This window comes from Maylandia zebra, unplaced genomic scaffold, assembly GCF_041146795.1.
Source record: "Maylandia zebra isolate NMK-2024a unplaced genomic scaffold, Mzebra_GT3a scaffold11, whole genome shotgun sequence".
NCBI classification, from domain to species: Eukaryota; Metazoa; Chordata; class Actinopteri; order Cichliformes; family Cichlidae; genus Maylandia; species Maylandia zebra.
The window spans coordinates 2,517,501-2,532,247 of NW_027490041.1; the positions used below are offsets into that span (position 1 = coordinate 2,517,501).

The 14,747-nt window shown below is 41.1% G+C and overlaps 2 protein-coding genes and 1 long non-coding RNA gene across 3 annotated transcripts in view; 2 read left to right on the forward strand and 1 right to left on the reverse strand.

The window, feature by feature from the left end:
- The window catches only part of LOC143416050 (uncharacterized), a 30,673-nt gene extending 27,452 nt beyond the window's left edge, over nucleotides 1–3,221 (forward strand). Inside the window, exon 7 of the mRNA XM_076881416.1 lies at nucleotides 3,056–3,221. Coding sequence (XP_076737531.1) covers nucleotides 3,056–3,221 — 166 coding nt within the window. The remainder of the gene's footprint in view (nucleotides 1–3,055) is intronic.
- Nucleotides 1–14,747, forward strand: part of LOC112432912 (protein NLRC3-like) — a 414,611-nt gene that overhangs the window by 324,253 nt on the left and 75,611 nt on the right. The gene's annotated exons all lie outside the window — the stretch shown is intronic.
- Nucleotides 4,152–6,517, reverse strand: LOC143416007 (uncharacterized). The gene is made up of 2 exons (XR_013096429.1): nucleotides 5,726–6,517; nucleotides 4,152–5,400 (listed from the first exon to the last, which is right to left on the reverse strand). It is a non-coding gene; the product is annotated as an uncharacterized LOC143416007 (long non-coding RNA).

Sequence of the window (14,747 nt, forward strand, 5' to 3'; positions counted from 1 at the left end):
CTTCAGTCACAAACAAACAGGAAGTGATGTCACATGTGTTCCTGTCCACACAGCAGAATGAGTCTATTGCTGACAGTGATGTACAAACAGAGTGAGCATTTCTGAGGCCCAAAATAAACTGAGTAGTTCACTGAATGAACAATGGACTGTGAGCTCAGTTCCTTCATCATTAGTATGGATTATATATGTATATGTATTATATTAGTATCATATATATCAGGTGCTGCTGCTTTCAGTCATTGTGCAAATGTGCTGTTTGTAAGCTTGTAAAGCTGCAGTCAGCTGAGACTGAAGAAGTCACCTGATCAGTGAGCAAACGTTTCTGAAAACGTCCAGATGAACAGAATCAACCTTTTGGGATCAGCCAGCAATGCAGCATCATTGTTGTTCAGCTTCAGAGGTTTGCAGGAATGAACTGATGACCAGAAACAGCTGCAAAGTCCAAGAAAATACCAGCTGGAGTTCAGCTGCATTTGAAGAAGTCAAAGAAAAGTAAGGATGGCAAAGGGCGACGTTTTCTTCCAAAGAGCTGCAAACATGGTCGACGCCTCATTAGAAGAATCATCTGGACATTTGTGAGGAACTCTAACCAAGAAAGCAACGTCACACAGATCCAACAGACAGTTTCCATGACTGCAAGTGTTGAGTGGAAAAATGCTACATTGCATTATTGCATCCTCTCACCACAGGAGGCGCTGTTGGCACCACTGATTGCTGATCAGCTGTTCTCTGATGATCTGATTGATACTGTGAATAACGGGACTCACTGAACTCTGTGACACAGTGAAGATTACAGAGTTTAACTTCACCCTTTAAGACTGACCACAGAACCAAGTCCGCCAGAGCTTTTGTTATATTTTTACATGCTGTGGAGCCATTTGTGGGAGCATTTCAAGTTGCTATACATCAATACAACTGTTATAGCCCTAATTTTAATAATATGTCTGCATTAAGTCCATAGTAACTACATAAACTGCAAAAACAACCTCTGCTCATCCATCTCTGTGTGTATCAGGATACATTTGGTTCATAATACACAGAAAAATCAGAGTTATTACCTGTAATAAATGTGAAAGATTCCTGCAGTGATAACCAGGCAGGACTGAAACACATCCAAGCTGTCACCACGGTAACAGCACCGCCCATCCACAGGTGAGGGGAGGAGCAAAAAGAGGGACTTTGACCATTTTATACTAAAAACACTCAACTAATGTTTCTAATATGAAACAAATAAGCCCACATTAATGTGAGCGTTTATTAAATAATAATAATGATGATTTCCTCCTGATCTCATTTCCACAGCAGAGAAAACTGTGGTGTATATTGAGGTGGAGGGTGTGGTCTGTGGCTCAGGTGTAGAGTGAGGGTGGGGTGCACCACAGCAGCATGCTGGGACTGCTGAGGGTGGAGGAGGGAGTGATGATGACATCAGAGCTGCAGCACAGAGACCAGTGAACACACAGTCTGTTCATCTTTGCATAGATACAATATACAGCACAATATTGAATGACAGACACGCTGTGGGAGCTTCCACAGATACACTGACGTCAGCATCCAGAGTCCTCCTGCTGCTCCCCCCTCAGAGCCCCGTGATCAGCACCAACACATTCAGTTAGATGACAGAGTCCAGCTGCAGCTAGAATCAGCTCCCCTCTGTGAACAACAGCACAGCGTCAGTGTTTCACACTCAGTGAAAGGAGGAAACAGCAGAAGAACACCATGTGTGCTACGTTTCCCAGGACACACTACAAACTGCACAAATACAGAGCAGCACGTGGAAGGACCTGGAGCTGCATTTACAGAGCTGCAGACAGCGTGATGTCCTGTATGGACAGGTGGAAGGAACCAAGTCCTCAGCTGGAACACTCGTGTTTGTCCACAGACAGGAAACACAGCAGGAAACTTCCTCACAGAAGTGCAGCTCATGGATAACACACTTCCTGTCAGTCAGAATGAGGCTGCAGCCAAACACAGAAAGGTGTTTTTGTCCAGATGAGCCCAGAGAAGAAACACGAGTGTTCACAGACATCAGAAGCTCAGAGAGGTGAAACATGAGGTTGGAGTCCTCGTCAGCATCCAGAAGAGCTGCTGTGAAACCCTGAGTACTCATGACAGACTCTGATGGCACAAACACATCATGATTCAAACAGAAAGACAAACATGGAGCTCCTGATCCTCCTGCATGAGAACAAGCTGACATGAGCGCTGTGTCTGAGAGTGTCTCCCTGTCACAGTGACAATAACACAGCTGCTGCTCACAGTCATTAAACTGACCTGAGGTCAGCTGTGCTCCTTACATATGAACCATGTGACCTCACATCAGTGCTGTGGATGACTGTAGTCATAGAAGAGTAGAGCTGTAGCAGGTGGTGTGAGGAGGAGGTGGTGTATTCTAGTTAACGCAGTACTGAAACACTCCAGCAGAGGGCGCTGTTAAGTCCTTATTGTAACACAGTTACTGTGTGCAGTTAGACTTCATACATAATCTGCACTTATTTCCATCAGACATGCTGTCAGTAAAGGATTGGTTTCTATACATTTCTAAACACAAAACCTCTTCACACTTCTAACATGCACATTTACACAACTAAATGGCAGTATTGATGAAAAGAAACACATTCAACAAATCCATTTAAACCTTAAAACAAACAAAAGGAAGCATCTCTATGGACAAACAAACCCCTCCACTTGGTTTGACCTGCTGATGTCATGTGTGACATCAGCAGGACTTTAAAATGAGGAAATGCCGGGCGGGCGTTTCCCCACACCTGACCCTCATGAAGACTGAAAAGACAAACAAAGTAAGAACAAATGACTTAATCTGTAACATAATAAAATGTAAAGAAACATGTAACTGAGTATTCAGCTTCATTTGCAGAATGTTTGATTTGCCAGCAACTGAATGCTTCGTCACACAAACCCGGCATAGTGAGTGAAGCAATGTTACTTAACAAATAGCAAATCATAGCAAATACATAGAAACAGAATAATGTGTTTAATATGCAAAAGAAGAAGAAGAAGTAAACACATATGGGACAAATGGAGACCATTGCAGCTCATCCACCAGTGGGGTAAAAAGAGCAACCAAGAAAGTGGCAGCCTGCACGGCCACAGATGTGCTGGAGGAGCTAGAAGCTCTACCCATGGAGAAACTCCTGGAGAACCTTGCTAAGCCTAACAGGGGACAGGTACTTCTGCCCAACCTGGCAGCCACAAAGTGAACTCATTTAGGTAAAGATAACCACATGCACCTAACCAGCCTGCACCAGCCTGACATTTCTTCCTCCTAAGTAAAAACCAATGGATGGATTGAACTTAGAGTCTCAGCTCAGTTTTCTATTTTGACCACCTACACCCCAAGATACTCTTTTAAAAAGTGTTGTTTTCAGATCCCTTTGAAGTTCATAAAGGGCCTGTTCATTTTCATTCAGATGTTTTATTACATAAATGTTACTGTTTTCTTTTGATTTATGCTCCCACTACACTGCACCTCTACAAACAACAATGCCACGGACTGTCAGCTGCTTTTACATGCTGTGAACATGAGTAGGTTTGATCAGAGTTTCAATTATCAAAGAAAAGACAAACTGAGCAAAAAGAAGGAAAAAAAGACCAACTTCTTCCCAACTGACAAGAAAAATACTCGTCATGTTTTCATAATAAAGGATCAGGCTCCCCATTTATGACAGCTTGGACCAATAATGTATGTTACACTGATGCTACTGTAGAGACAGGGTCAACATCTCTATTTAAATATAATTAATATACAAAACACAATCAAAGTTATACATGAATTATTCATTATTTTTACTATTGATAAAATTCATGTATACTAATCAAAGTTATACATGAGTAACGACATTATTAATAATGATTAATAATAATAATTCTAATGCCAACATGATGACTGCTCATAGCTCCTGCTTTGAAATACTGAACTTAAACATTGACCTGATGAAAGATCACAATTCACAGTGGCCCACTGTCAGAATCATTCTGAATATAAACTCATCGAGTTAATCTGAACCTTTCTCAAATGTGCTGTGAATAAATGCTGCTGCAAGCCACTGTGGGAAAGCTGTGTTATTATCATGGAAACATCTGTGACACATTCACAGAGGACGAGGACACAAAGGGACGACACGCAGAGGCTGTGTTAAAGTCAAAAATCCAAATCTTTAGTCCTAAACAGGCAGTGGTTACAAACAGGAAGACGAGCAGTCCATTAAACAGTCTACAGGGTCAAACATACAGAGAATTCAAACAGCTATTAAAAACAAATAACTGGACACTGAAAAACTTCAGTGATGTGTGAGGCACCAAAGGGAAGCAGCTGAGTATATTCAATGAATTATCTTCAAATACAAAGACAGAAACTCCTACAGGCAGCATGCAAACTGAGCAGGATACACAAAGATCAGAGATTACAAAATAAATCAGAAAAGGATTTCAAACTTACTGAGAGCAAGGCCTCTGTTACAAATCTGTCTAATAGAAAAACATGCTGTACAGATACAATACGCTCAGTGTTCATGGTCATTTAAAAACTGGTCAAACTGATCAAAATACATTAAAACAAAAACTTTATAATAGGAAACAGTTTTCAACCAACTGATGAAAAGAAAGCTAACCACTTGACGTGAACACTACAGTAGGACAGTTTTGAAAGCTTAAAATGGAACTAGGGGAAGAGTTTGATTCACAGCTGCCTCATCAGATTTTTACAGGAGATTCTATCTGAACTCTGTGGAGCCTGATCTCAAGCTTTTTGAGTCTGACACAGAAACCAGAGGATCTTTCTGTGTCTTCAGATTCACTGTGATCCAGTGATGGGAGTGATTTCAGCCCTGAGTGATCGCGCTGATGTTTGCACAGAGCAGACAATGAGGTGAATGTTTGGGCACATTGGTAACAGTGAAACAGTTTATTAGTAACGTGGGATCGTTTGTGTGCAGAGTATGATCTGAGATTCCTGAAGCTCTTGTCACACTGGTCACAGCTGTAGTTTCCTTCCATGTGTGTACGTTCATGAATGTTACGATTACCTGACTGTGAGAAGCTTCTCTCACAGTGTCTGCACTTGTGTGGTTTCTCTCCTGTGTGGACTCCTTTGTGTGTTTTAAGCTGACCTGCAGTGGTGAAGGATGACCCACACTGATCACAGAGGTGCTTTTTAACCCCACTGTGAATCAGTTCATGTTGTTTTAAATCACTTGGTGTGGTGAAGCTTCTCCCACATTCTTTGCAGTATTTCCGTTTGTCTCCAGTGTGTCTACGTTGATGTACTTTTAGGGTCTTTTGCCGACTGAAAGTTTTTCCACAGAGGTCACAATGAAAGTCTTTCCCACCACCACAGTGATGACAGGGTTGAGAACTGGATCCATCTGTGTCGCTCTGCTTCTAAACAAAGACACAAAGACAGTGTAAGTCAGTCCTTCAACATTTGTATCCTGAACGTCGCCTGAAATAAAGAGCATCTCTGCAGACGTCCAACTACATTTGACTGTTTCAGTTAACACACTCAGTTTACTGGGCTGCAATAACTACAATACTACCACCATAATACTACAGTAATACTAAAATCATAACTGAAAGGAAAATCTGAATAATCACTCAGAGCTGCTTTTCCATGCAGTAGAATTGCTAACATGCTAACACAGTTTAATGAGCAGAGTTGTTCCAAACAGTCAGGCTAAAATGACAAGATAACAATATAAATACATACCTCACAGTAGCTGCACTTGTAGAGTCTCTTTCTGGTGTGGATCTGTTGGTGTCGTCTCAGGTCATGTGGAGATTTAAAAGTCTTCTCACACAGGTCACATTGATAAGGTCTCTCCTCAGTGTGGGTAAACATGTGTCGTTGTAACTGTGCGTCTGTTGTAAAGTATTTGCCACACTGTTCACAGCAGTACACATCATGTCTGGTGTGAATGCGTAGGTGTGTATTTCGGTTCCCTCTCCGGCTGAAAGTTTTTCCACAGATGTCACAGCTGTATGCCTTAATTCCAGAGTGGGTAACTAGATGACTCTGTAAGTGGCTACTGTGAGTAAAAGCTCTGCCACACTGATCACAGCTGTATGCCTTAATTCCAGAGTGGGTAACTAGATGACTCTGTAAGCTGCTACTGTGAGTAAAAGCTCTGCCACACTGATCACAGCTGTACGCTTTAACTCCACTGTGGATGAGTTGGTGTTGTTTTAGGGAACGCTTGAAGGAAAAAGACTTTCCACACAAGTCACAGCTGAACGGTCTCTCTCCAGTGTGGATGACCTGATGCTGTTTTAGTGAAGCCTTCTCAGTAAAACCCTTCCCACACTCGTCACAGCTGTATGCCTTAATTCCAGAGTGGGTAACTAGATGCTTCTGTAAGCTGCTACTGCGAGTAAAAGCTCTGCCACACTGATCACAGCTGTATGCCTTAATTCCAGAGTGGGTAACTAGATGACTCTGTAAGTGGCTACTGTGAGTAAAAGCTCTGCCACACTGACCACAGCTGTACGCTTTAACTCCACTGTGGATGAGTTGGTGTGTTTTTAGGGAACCCTTGAAGGAAAAAGACTTTCCACACAAGTCACAGCTGAACGGTCTCTCTCCAGTGTGGATGACCTGATGATGTTTTAGTGAAGCCTTCAGAGTAAACTCCATCCCACACTCGTCACAGCTGTATGCCTTAATTCCAGAGTGGGTAACTAGATGACTCTGTAAGTTGCTACTGTGAGTAAAAGCTCTGCCACACTGATCACAGCTGTACGCTTTAACTCCACTGTGGATGAGTTTGTGTGTTTTTAGGGAACGCTTCAAGGAAAAAGACTTTCCACACAAGTCACAGCTGAACGGTCTCTCTCCAGTGTGGATGACCTGATGCCGTTTTAGTGAAGCCCTCACAGTAAAACCCTTCCCACACTCATCACAGGTGTGTTTTTTCTCTCCCTTTCTTCTGTGAGGTTTGTCGGCCTCCTGAGAGCGCTGACTTCTGGCTCCATGTTGGTCCTGCAGTGACAGAGATACAAACAGAGGCAGTGAGTGAAATGCAGTCGTGGAACAAACTCAACCTTCAAACTCCATTAACACTAGTTTTAAACCTGAAGGTGGAGCGTGGCACCAAACACCTTAAAGGTCTCTTATCCCCACCTGCTGGTAGTTCTAACACATTACATCCAACCTGCTGTTAAAGATAATTCATGACTGTTCAAACACTAAAATCATGCACACACACACACACACACACACACACACACACACACACACACACACACACACACACACACACACACACACACACATTATTTTATAATTTAGATTATTTTGTTGTTTCCTATTACATATTTCTATAATTTGTATAGATTTATACAGAATTATTCAGTGATAATAAATCCTATGTTTGTTTATTCTAAAGGAACCCCGTTAGCTTCCACAACAGATGTTGCTCGTCTTCCGTCAAATACTCACATAAAATATTACACAATAAAGTGGATTCAAGATATCCACATAATTTCACTCTTACATCCACAGTGAGGTTTCACAATTGTTCAAATATAAGCAATCAATAATAATAATAATAATATCAATAACATTGAGGCACATTACACAAATTTCAAAAACAAATCATGTCTTACAATATTTACAACAACTAAAAGCTCTGTAAATCGGCTTTTAAGTGTTCATTGAAGTTTTGAATAATTCTCTAATTTTTTAAGGCAACTTATTCCACTTAAAAGTTGCTCTAAATGTAACAGTTTTACAAAACGTTACTTTTAACTCGAGCATTTACTAAATTGCAGCTTGTTGAAAACTGTGTAATATGATGATGTATTTCATCTGGATACTGCAGCTGAGCAGAATAAATGTGGTGTGTTTAACAGAATTGCTTTCTTTAGAACTACAAGTAAGCCATAGAATATTTTAGCCTGTACAGGAAGCCAAGAAAGGTTATTATGCATTTTATCAATATTAGTATAGTATGAACATCTTCACACATCTGGACACCTTATTCTGGACTAACTGAAGTCTGTTAAGATCTGTCTTATTAGCTGCTGACCAAATGATTGAACAATACTCCAGATGAGACATTACTAGTGCATTAATGACATCTTTCATAATGAAGAAGTGATACACAAAGAGCATTTCATAGCCATAGCTATGCCTTGTCGGCAGAGTTATGTGACATTAGTGATGTTTGTACTTTCAGCGTTAACTTGGTTTTAAAGCCTTTAAAATATACGCCGTTCAATAGTCGACCTTAATCTGACAGAGAATGTGATGATTTTGTGGATAATTAAAGTCAGTCATATATCCACAAACACAACAAGCTGAAAGTCAGTGATGCTGCTCGGTTTGCAGTCCTGAACATCACGGCACAAGCAGGATTCACTGCACTGTTAATGTTAGCTGTGTTATATTGCTGCCTCTGTTCGGTGGTGTCGAGCCAAACGCACTTTAACGTGTGTTTGAACGAGCTGACGGTTCACTCGTTAAGCTGAAAGAAAGATGCTTTAATCACAGCAGTCACACATGTGTCCACTGCACCATCTGGAACTCTTCTTGTTTACACTCGTAATAACACAAACACTAAATCCTGCTTCTCTGCTGCTGTTGTGTAGCAGTGTGTACACCTGAGACTGTCACCTGTCTGTCTGTCCTGCACTCTCTCTCTGTTTCTTTCTCTCTGATTGTGGAATAAAAGTATGAACATGTGTTTATAAGTTACACTTGTGTTTGAATCCTGCAGCTTATCACACATTTGATTTCCATGTGTGACGACTGCAAGTGTCCAGAGTGAGGACAGACTGAGGGAGCCACTGCTGCACATCATCTGTGAGGCTTTGCAGCCCTGATGATCCACCAGGACAAACTCAGCAGTGTGTGAGGAAGAGGAGGAGGAAGAGCCAGCAGCAGCTGACAGATGGAGAGAATAGACAGACTGTTCCCTGTTTGTGAAGGACTGCTAGGAAAGTTTAACATAACTGTCTGTGCTGAATCAGTCTTATTAGGTAATGTTCAAATAATGTGATCATCCCAGTGTTTCCAGTGTGGGAGAAAGTACTCAGAGTACTCAGGGCCTTCAAGCTACACACTATGAAAGGCAGCAACAAGTTTAATGTTCAGAAACCTAAAGTCTGTATCAGCAGCAGGATGGAGCTAAAAATAAATGTTGGTTTCAGTTCTATGAAGCTTTGAGTATTTGGGATCAGTAGCTGCTGTGTTTGTTGCATCATATTGCTGTAACTGTTTATATGCTTTATATATTCTGAGCTAAGTTGATCTATAGTGTTACATCATATTCTATAAGGATGTTATGTGTTTGTAGACCTTCTGCCCAGTTTGACCCATTTAGCAGAAGTCAGCCTGTTTAAGGTTCTGATATCTATTCTGTGTGACTTACAGCAGTTATGACATGGTCTGATTTTCTCACCCAATAAAGGAATATTTCATCTATCAGTCTACTCTTCATTCTATCAGACACAGTTATCACAGCTCCTACATTTGCTTTTTACACATATATGTAAGCACTGAGCCACATTTAGTACCAACATATTAAATAAACAATATTTGTCTCTTATATATGACACATGTGTATACACACTGTCACAGATACTTGTCTGTGAGTGAAGTGATTAATATAATAACTATAATATTGGCCATATTATATTTACATTACCACAGTGAGATGACTTTAGTCTCATGAACAACATCAGCTAATTGTTATTTACAGCTAATCTTAAACGACTGTTCAGCACAGAAATGAAGCCCAACAATCATGTTTCACAGTCCTGTGGTCTCAGCCTCAGATACTCATCAAATCACACAGAGCTCATGTAGAAACAAATGAACTAAATATGTTCTCCTTCATTTCTGTCAAACAAAGCTGTATGAAACGTTTCCAGCTGTTAGTATCATGGTTGCTAGGCAACCTGGGCAGCGCGACGGAGGCTAGACGTCCCATTTCACGAGCCTACGAGCCTCGCACTTCGGCCTTAGCGGTCTTTGAGTACGCGGCCCTTGAGGACTTTGAAGCTGCAGAACCTGAATCGGGATACAGCCATGATGATCTCCAGCCTCGTGCTCGCCAACATTCTCACCTGAGTTAAGAAGACGATCACTGAAATGGTCTCAGCAGGTCCTTTGATGACAGCAATGAAATGCAGCGGTAAGGCTTTTTGGGGATTAAGTTCGTTTTCATGGCAAAGAAGGATGATGCAGTTCATCTGATCACTCCTCATAACATTCTGGAGTGCAGGCAAAATGCTATTATAAAAACTTAAGCAGCAACTTCTCCAGGTTCCAATATTTATGCAATTCTCAAACCTTTTGGCCACGACTGTATAACCTCTTCTGAAGTTTAGTGGATATTATACATGGTTATGCTCAGGATGTGTCGGCCAGTTTCCACTGGAAACGCCTTTTGGTTAAACTGTCAGCGAGGAATTTGCATTTGCACTGTTACATTTTTATATAACTTTAATGCACATAAACAACAGCTGCTTGTTTCAGTGAAAATACATTGATGGGTTTTTAATAAAGTTGTGCAGCTGTAAAGTATTTTGTCTGCTGTCAATTCTATCGTCAGCTACATCGTTATGGCAAATGTTCAAATGTATATGGTGATAAATATCTTTGGTCATATGGTCCTGCTCTGTCTGTCACCTTCTGTGTTGAGCTCATTGTTTCCTCTGTAGTGGCTGAGCTGAGTCCAAGTAGCTGAAAATGTTCCTCTGCTGCTCCGTCAGACTCTCCTCCTCCTGCTGATCAGCTGGGACACAAAACAGATCTTTGTTAGGCTCCACACTGCACTGAAGAGTCAAAGTGTCTCATATGTTCATCTGACAAGTAAAAGAACACATTTTTGTTTCCCGAGGTGGGCAACTTGTTGGAAACAAACACATCACGCCACTCTTGTGTTAATCTATGCACGGTCTGAAGCATGTGTGTGGGAATGTATGTGAATGTTTATTAGTATTTTAAGTATTCTATCTATTTTATTTATTGAATTTTATTGTTTTATTTATATTTTGATATTGCTAGGGATGATGCAATGATCGGGGACCATTCTTAATTTCGTTGTTCTCATGACAATGACAATAAAGTTTCTGATTCTGATTCTGAAAAGGTTTGAGCACTGATACCTGCCATTGCTGGCATTGAAAGATGCAACGCCAGCAATGTGGATTGTCAAGACTCAAACCAATCATCAAGCAAAGACAACAGGGATCATTTGTTTCTGTTTATTTAGCATTCACAGCATTTGTAGTTGCCTTCTGTGCAGGGGAAGTCCACGCACACTGTGTGGTACCGCCATCCGCAGAAGGTGCATTCAACCTCTGTAAGAGAAACGAGATTGTCTGAGACTGAAATGATATTCACTAAAGAAGTGGTGATTTGTAAAACTTCAAGTGTATGATAAGGTGAAAACAAATACACAACTGCATGTCATGTAGTTGAAGGTTTTTTTTCCTTTGGAAGACCAGAAAACACTGAAAGTTACAAATTAGTCCTTTATTTATCCAGGTAAAAAAAAATCTCATTGAGATTAAAAATCTCATTTCCAAGAGAGACCTGGCGTCATGGCAACACAAGTCACATACCACACAGGTATATAACATTTAAAACAAACACAATATCCCAACATGTGTAACAAATGTATTGTGCTTGAAACAAATTCAGAATAGGTGATAAAGCAGCTGCACATGTGTGTCACGAGTAAATCTGGCTGTATAACAAACAGAAACAAGTGATCTGCTGTCTTTGCTCAACGGTTGGTTTGAGTCTTGACAATCCACATTGCTGCCATCTTTCAATATGTTGAATGCACCAGTGTAAGTGCAGCCACTCAGACTCAATGTGTTCATAGAAACAGGTGCAGATGTGTCACGAGTTCATCCAGCAGTAGCTATGGCACTTGGCCACAGGGGGCAGCAGTGGACTGACCTGCATTCGAGACTGCTCCAGCTGCTCTGTGACAGTCAGTAGATCTGCTACAAATTGCAGATGTTACATCCCCCAGGAGGATGTCTCTTCTCCCTATTAACCCTTTGTTTTGTCCAGGCTCCACCTCCTCTGTCCTGATTGGATGTTGCGCAGAGTCTGGCTGATTGGTAATCAGCAGAGCACTATTTAAGGCCTGTGGAGCTGTGCTTCTGGGCCCTCTGGCCATTTTGGTTGCCATACTTGTGCAGGCTTGCATGCCTTTGTATTTTGTGTGAGCATTATTGTTTCATGTTCAGACTGCTTGTAGGGGAGAGCTGCCTTTTGTTTTGACACCCTGTTTTCTCCTGTTTGTGTTGTTAGGTAGGTTATGGTTATAGGTTGTATATTTTGTTTCTTTGGAGTTAGGTAAGTTTCTTTTATTTCTACGTCAGGGATGTTTTGTTTGTTATGTTGGCCTTGGCTCTCCCTGACGTTACACCTCGGTCTGAACCCACGTACCATCACCAGTATTAAATAAACCTTGTAAATTTACCATCTTGGCTCCTCCTTCTCTATCCACATTTATGTTCGTCCCTTCAACCCCCTAGACTAGCCAGGGGACGTAACAGCAGATCATATGCAAGTTTTGGAAATGACATTATAAATATTCCTAACTTAGCCACGGCAGCATTGTTGATGTATTACCTATATACTACAAGTTATTCCACCTGCTGAAAAGTGGATCTAATGTGGGCGGACTCACACTTAGCAAATAAACCTGTGATGTGAGAATGTAATCAAACTGTTGATCAGAGGCAAAGTAATTTAAAGTTTATGATGCTATCGTCTAATGTTAGCTGACATGATGTTAGCTTGTAAACTTATGTTGTTGTCTGGGTCTCATGTCTGATCTGATGATAATAACTGTGACAACACAGAGATTAAATAAAGGACGTTGGTGGGACTTCTTATGTTAGAACTATAACTTCAGTTAAGGAGTGAGACGTAAGGTGACAAGGAGAATGAAGAGAATGAGAAAGAAGTAACTGGGAAGAGAAAATGAAAACAAAAATTTGAAATGATCAAATTTGTGTTAACAGATGATGGTGATTTTAAAAATTCAAGTAATTTAAAGGTTTTATCCTATTTGTTGTTGTTTTTTTCATATTCTTCTATTTGCAAGAGGTTATTAATAAAACAGGTTCTCTTTCTGGTTTCTCTTTTTGGACGCACTCTCTACAGCTTATCACATCCAAAATGGCGGATGTCAAGTACAAAACCTCGACAGAAACAATCAGCAAGAATTTTAGCATCAGTCCAAAATAAAACTGTCCAACTACAGAGTTTTAAAATCCAACTAAACTATGAACAGAGATCTTTTACAAATAGGCTATTGATGAGATGACAGTGGTAACAAAAACGTACACATCCGCGCACACAGACAAAATGGCGGGAGAGCGTTTAACGGTCGACCTCATGAGTCCGTTACCGTGAACTATGGAGCGGCAGATTTGTGCTGGAACTGAGCTGCACACAGCTGATGTTAGCCAGGAAACATTACACACTGCTAACGTTACCTTCACACGGAGCTCCACACGGAGACGATCAGCGTCAGGCACAAACACCAAGTTCAGAAAAGAGGAACTTTGAGCAGGAAGGAAAGAGTCAGAGCGGCGTTTGAGGACACGTTTACAACCACGAACATCAGAATCTGTCTGTGCTGCATTCAAGTGCAACTTGGAAACTCACTAATCTCTGTCATGTTGTCCAAAGATGATTTATTTCTGCTGGTTTTCCTGTTTGAAACACAAACATGTGTCAGCACTTTGTTGTTCTTCACCCTGCAGCATTTGAATATTTCAGGAGTAAACTGATCATAAATTCATGAAGTCATGAATGAAAGTGCAGACTGAGAGTGGATCACATGATGTTTGAGGTGTGTCATGTGACATGTTCAGTATTGTCACACATGTCTAGATTGTCCCTGATATCATAGCTGCTCAAACACTGATGATTATATTTGAAGAATTATTCCTGATGGCAGCAAAGTTTGAATGGAGCTCTCTGTCTGTGCTGATTTGTCGCCCTCTGGAGGTCAAAGCACAAACTGCATGATGTCACTGTAACCACCACAGTGACAGGAAGTGTGTTTAAATGATGAAATATGTCAGTGATGCTGATAGTGTGTTCATCACAGACGTTCAGGCTTCATGTTGACATGAATCAAAGTTAATGTCATTATGGACCAAGGACAGTACTCTGGGTCTCCTGCAGAACAACTCGAGCTGTGATACCTGAATGAAGAGCCTCTGCTGCTTTAAAGAAGGAGGCTCGAGGCAGAGGTGAGGTGCAGACCAACCAGCTTTTATTCAGCAACTTTAACAGAAGGATCAGAAAAATAAAACTATACAGCACAGTGATGCTGACTGAAGCCACAGCATTAAACTAAACAAGCATCTGATCATCTTTAACAACATCTAATAAATAATGACAACTATTTACTCCTGTATTTCCTACAATAAAGCCTGTTCAGATATTTGTTGCTGATGGAAATGTAAAAGGTTCCCAGGAACCAAAGGACAAAAACAGAGGCAGCAGTCACAGCTGCAAAGGATCCCCTAACACATAAACTGGTTCGAAGATATTTTCTAGCTCTGCAGAGGAGCTTGATTGCACGGACAGTAAAAAGTGGATTCAATAACAGCAGCGAGCGCTGAGTGATATAACGGTGCTGCGAGCAGCAGTGCAAAGGCTCACACAGAGACAGCAGCTACACTGTGTGTGGATGTGATCCACAGTCACAGCTGTGGGTTTCAGTCAGTGTGTCTCTAACTTCATG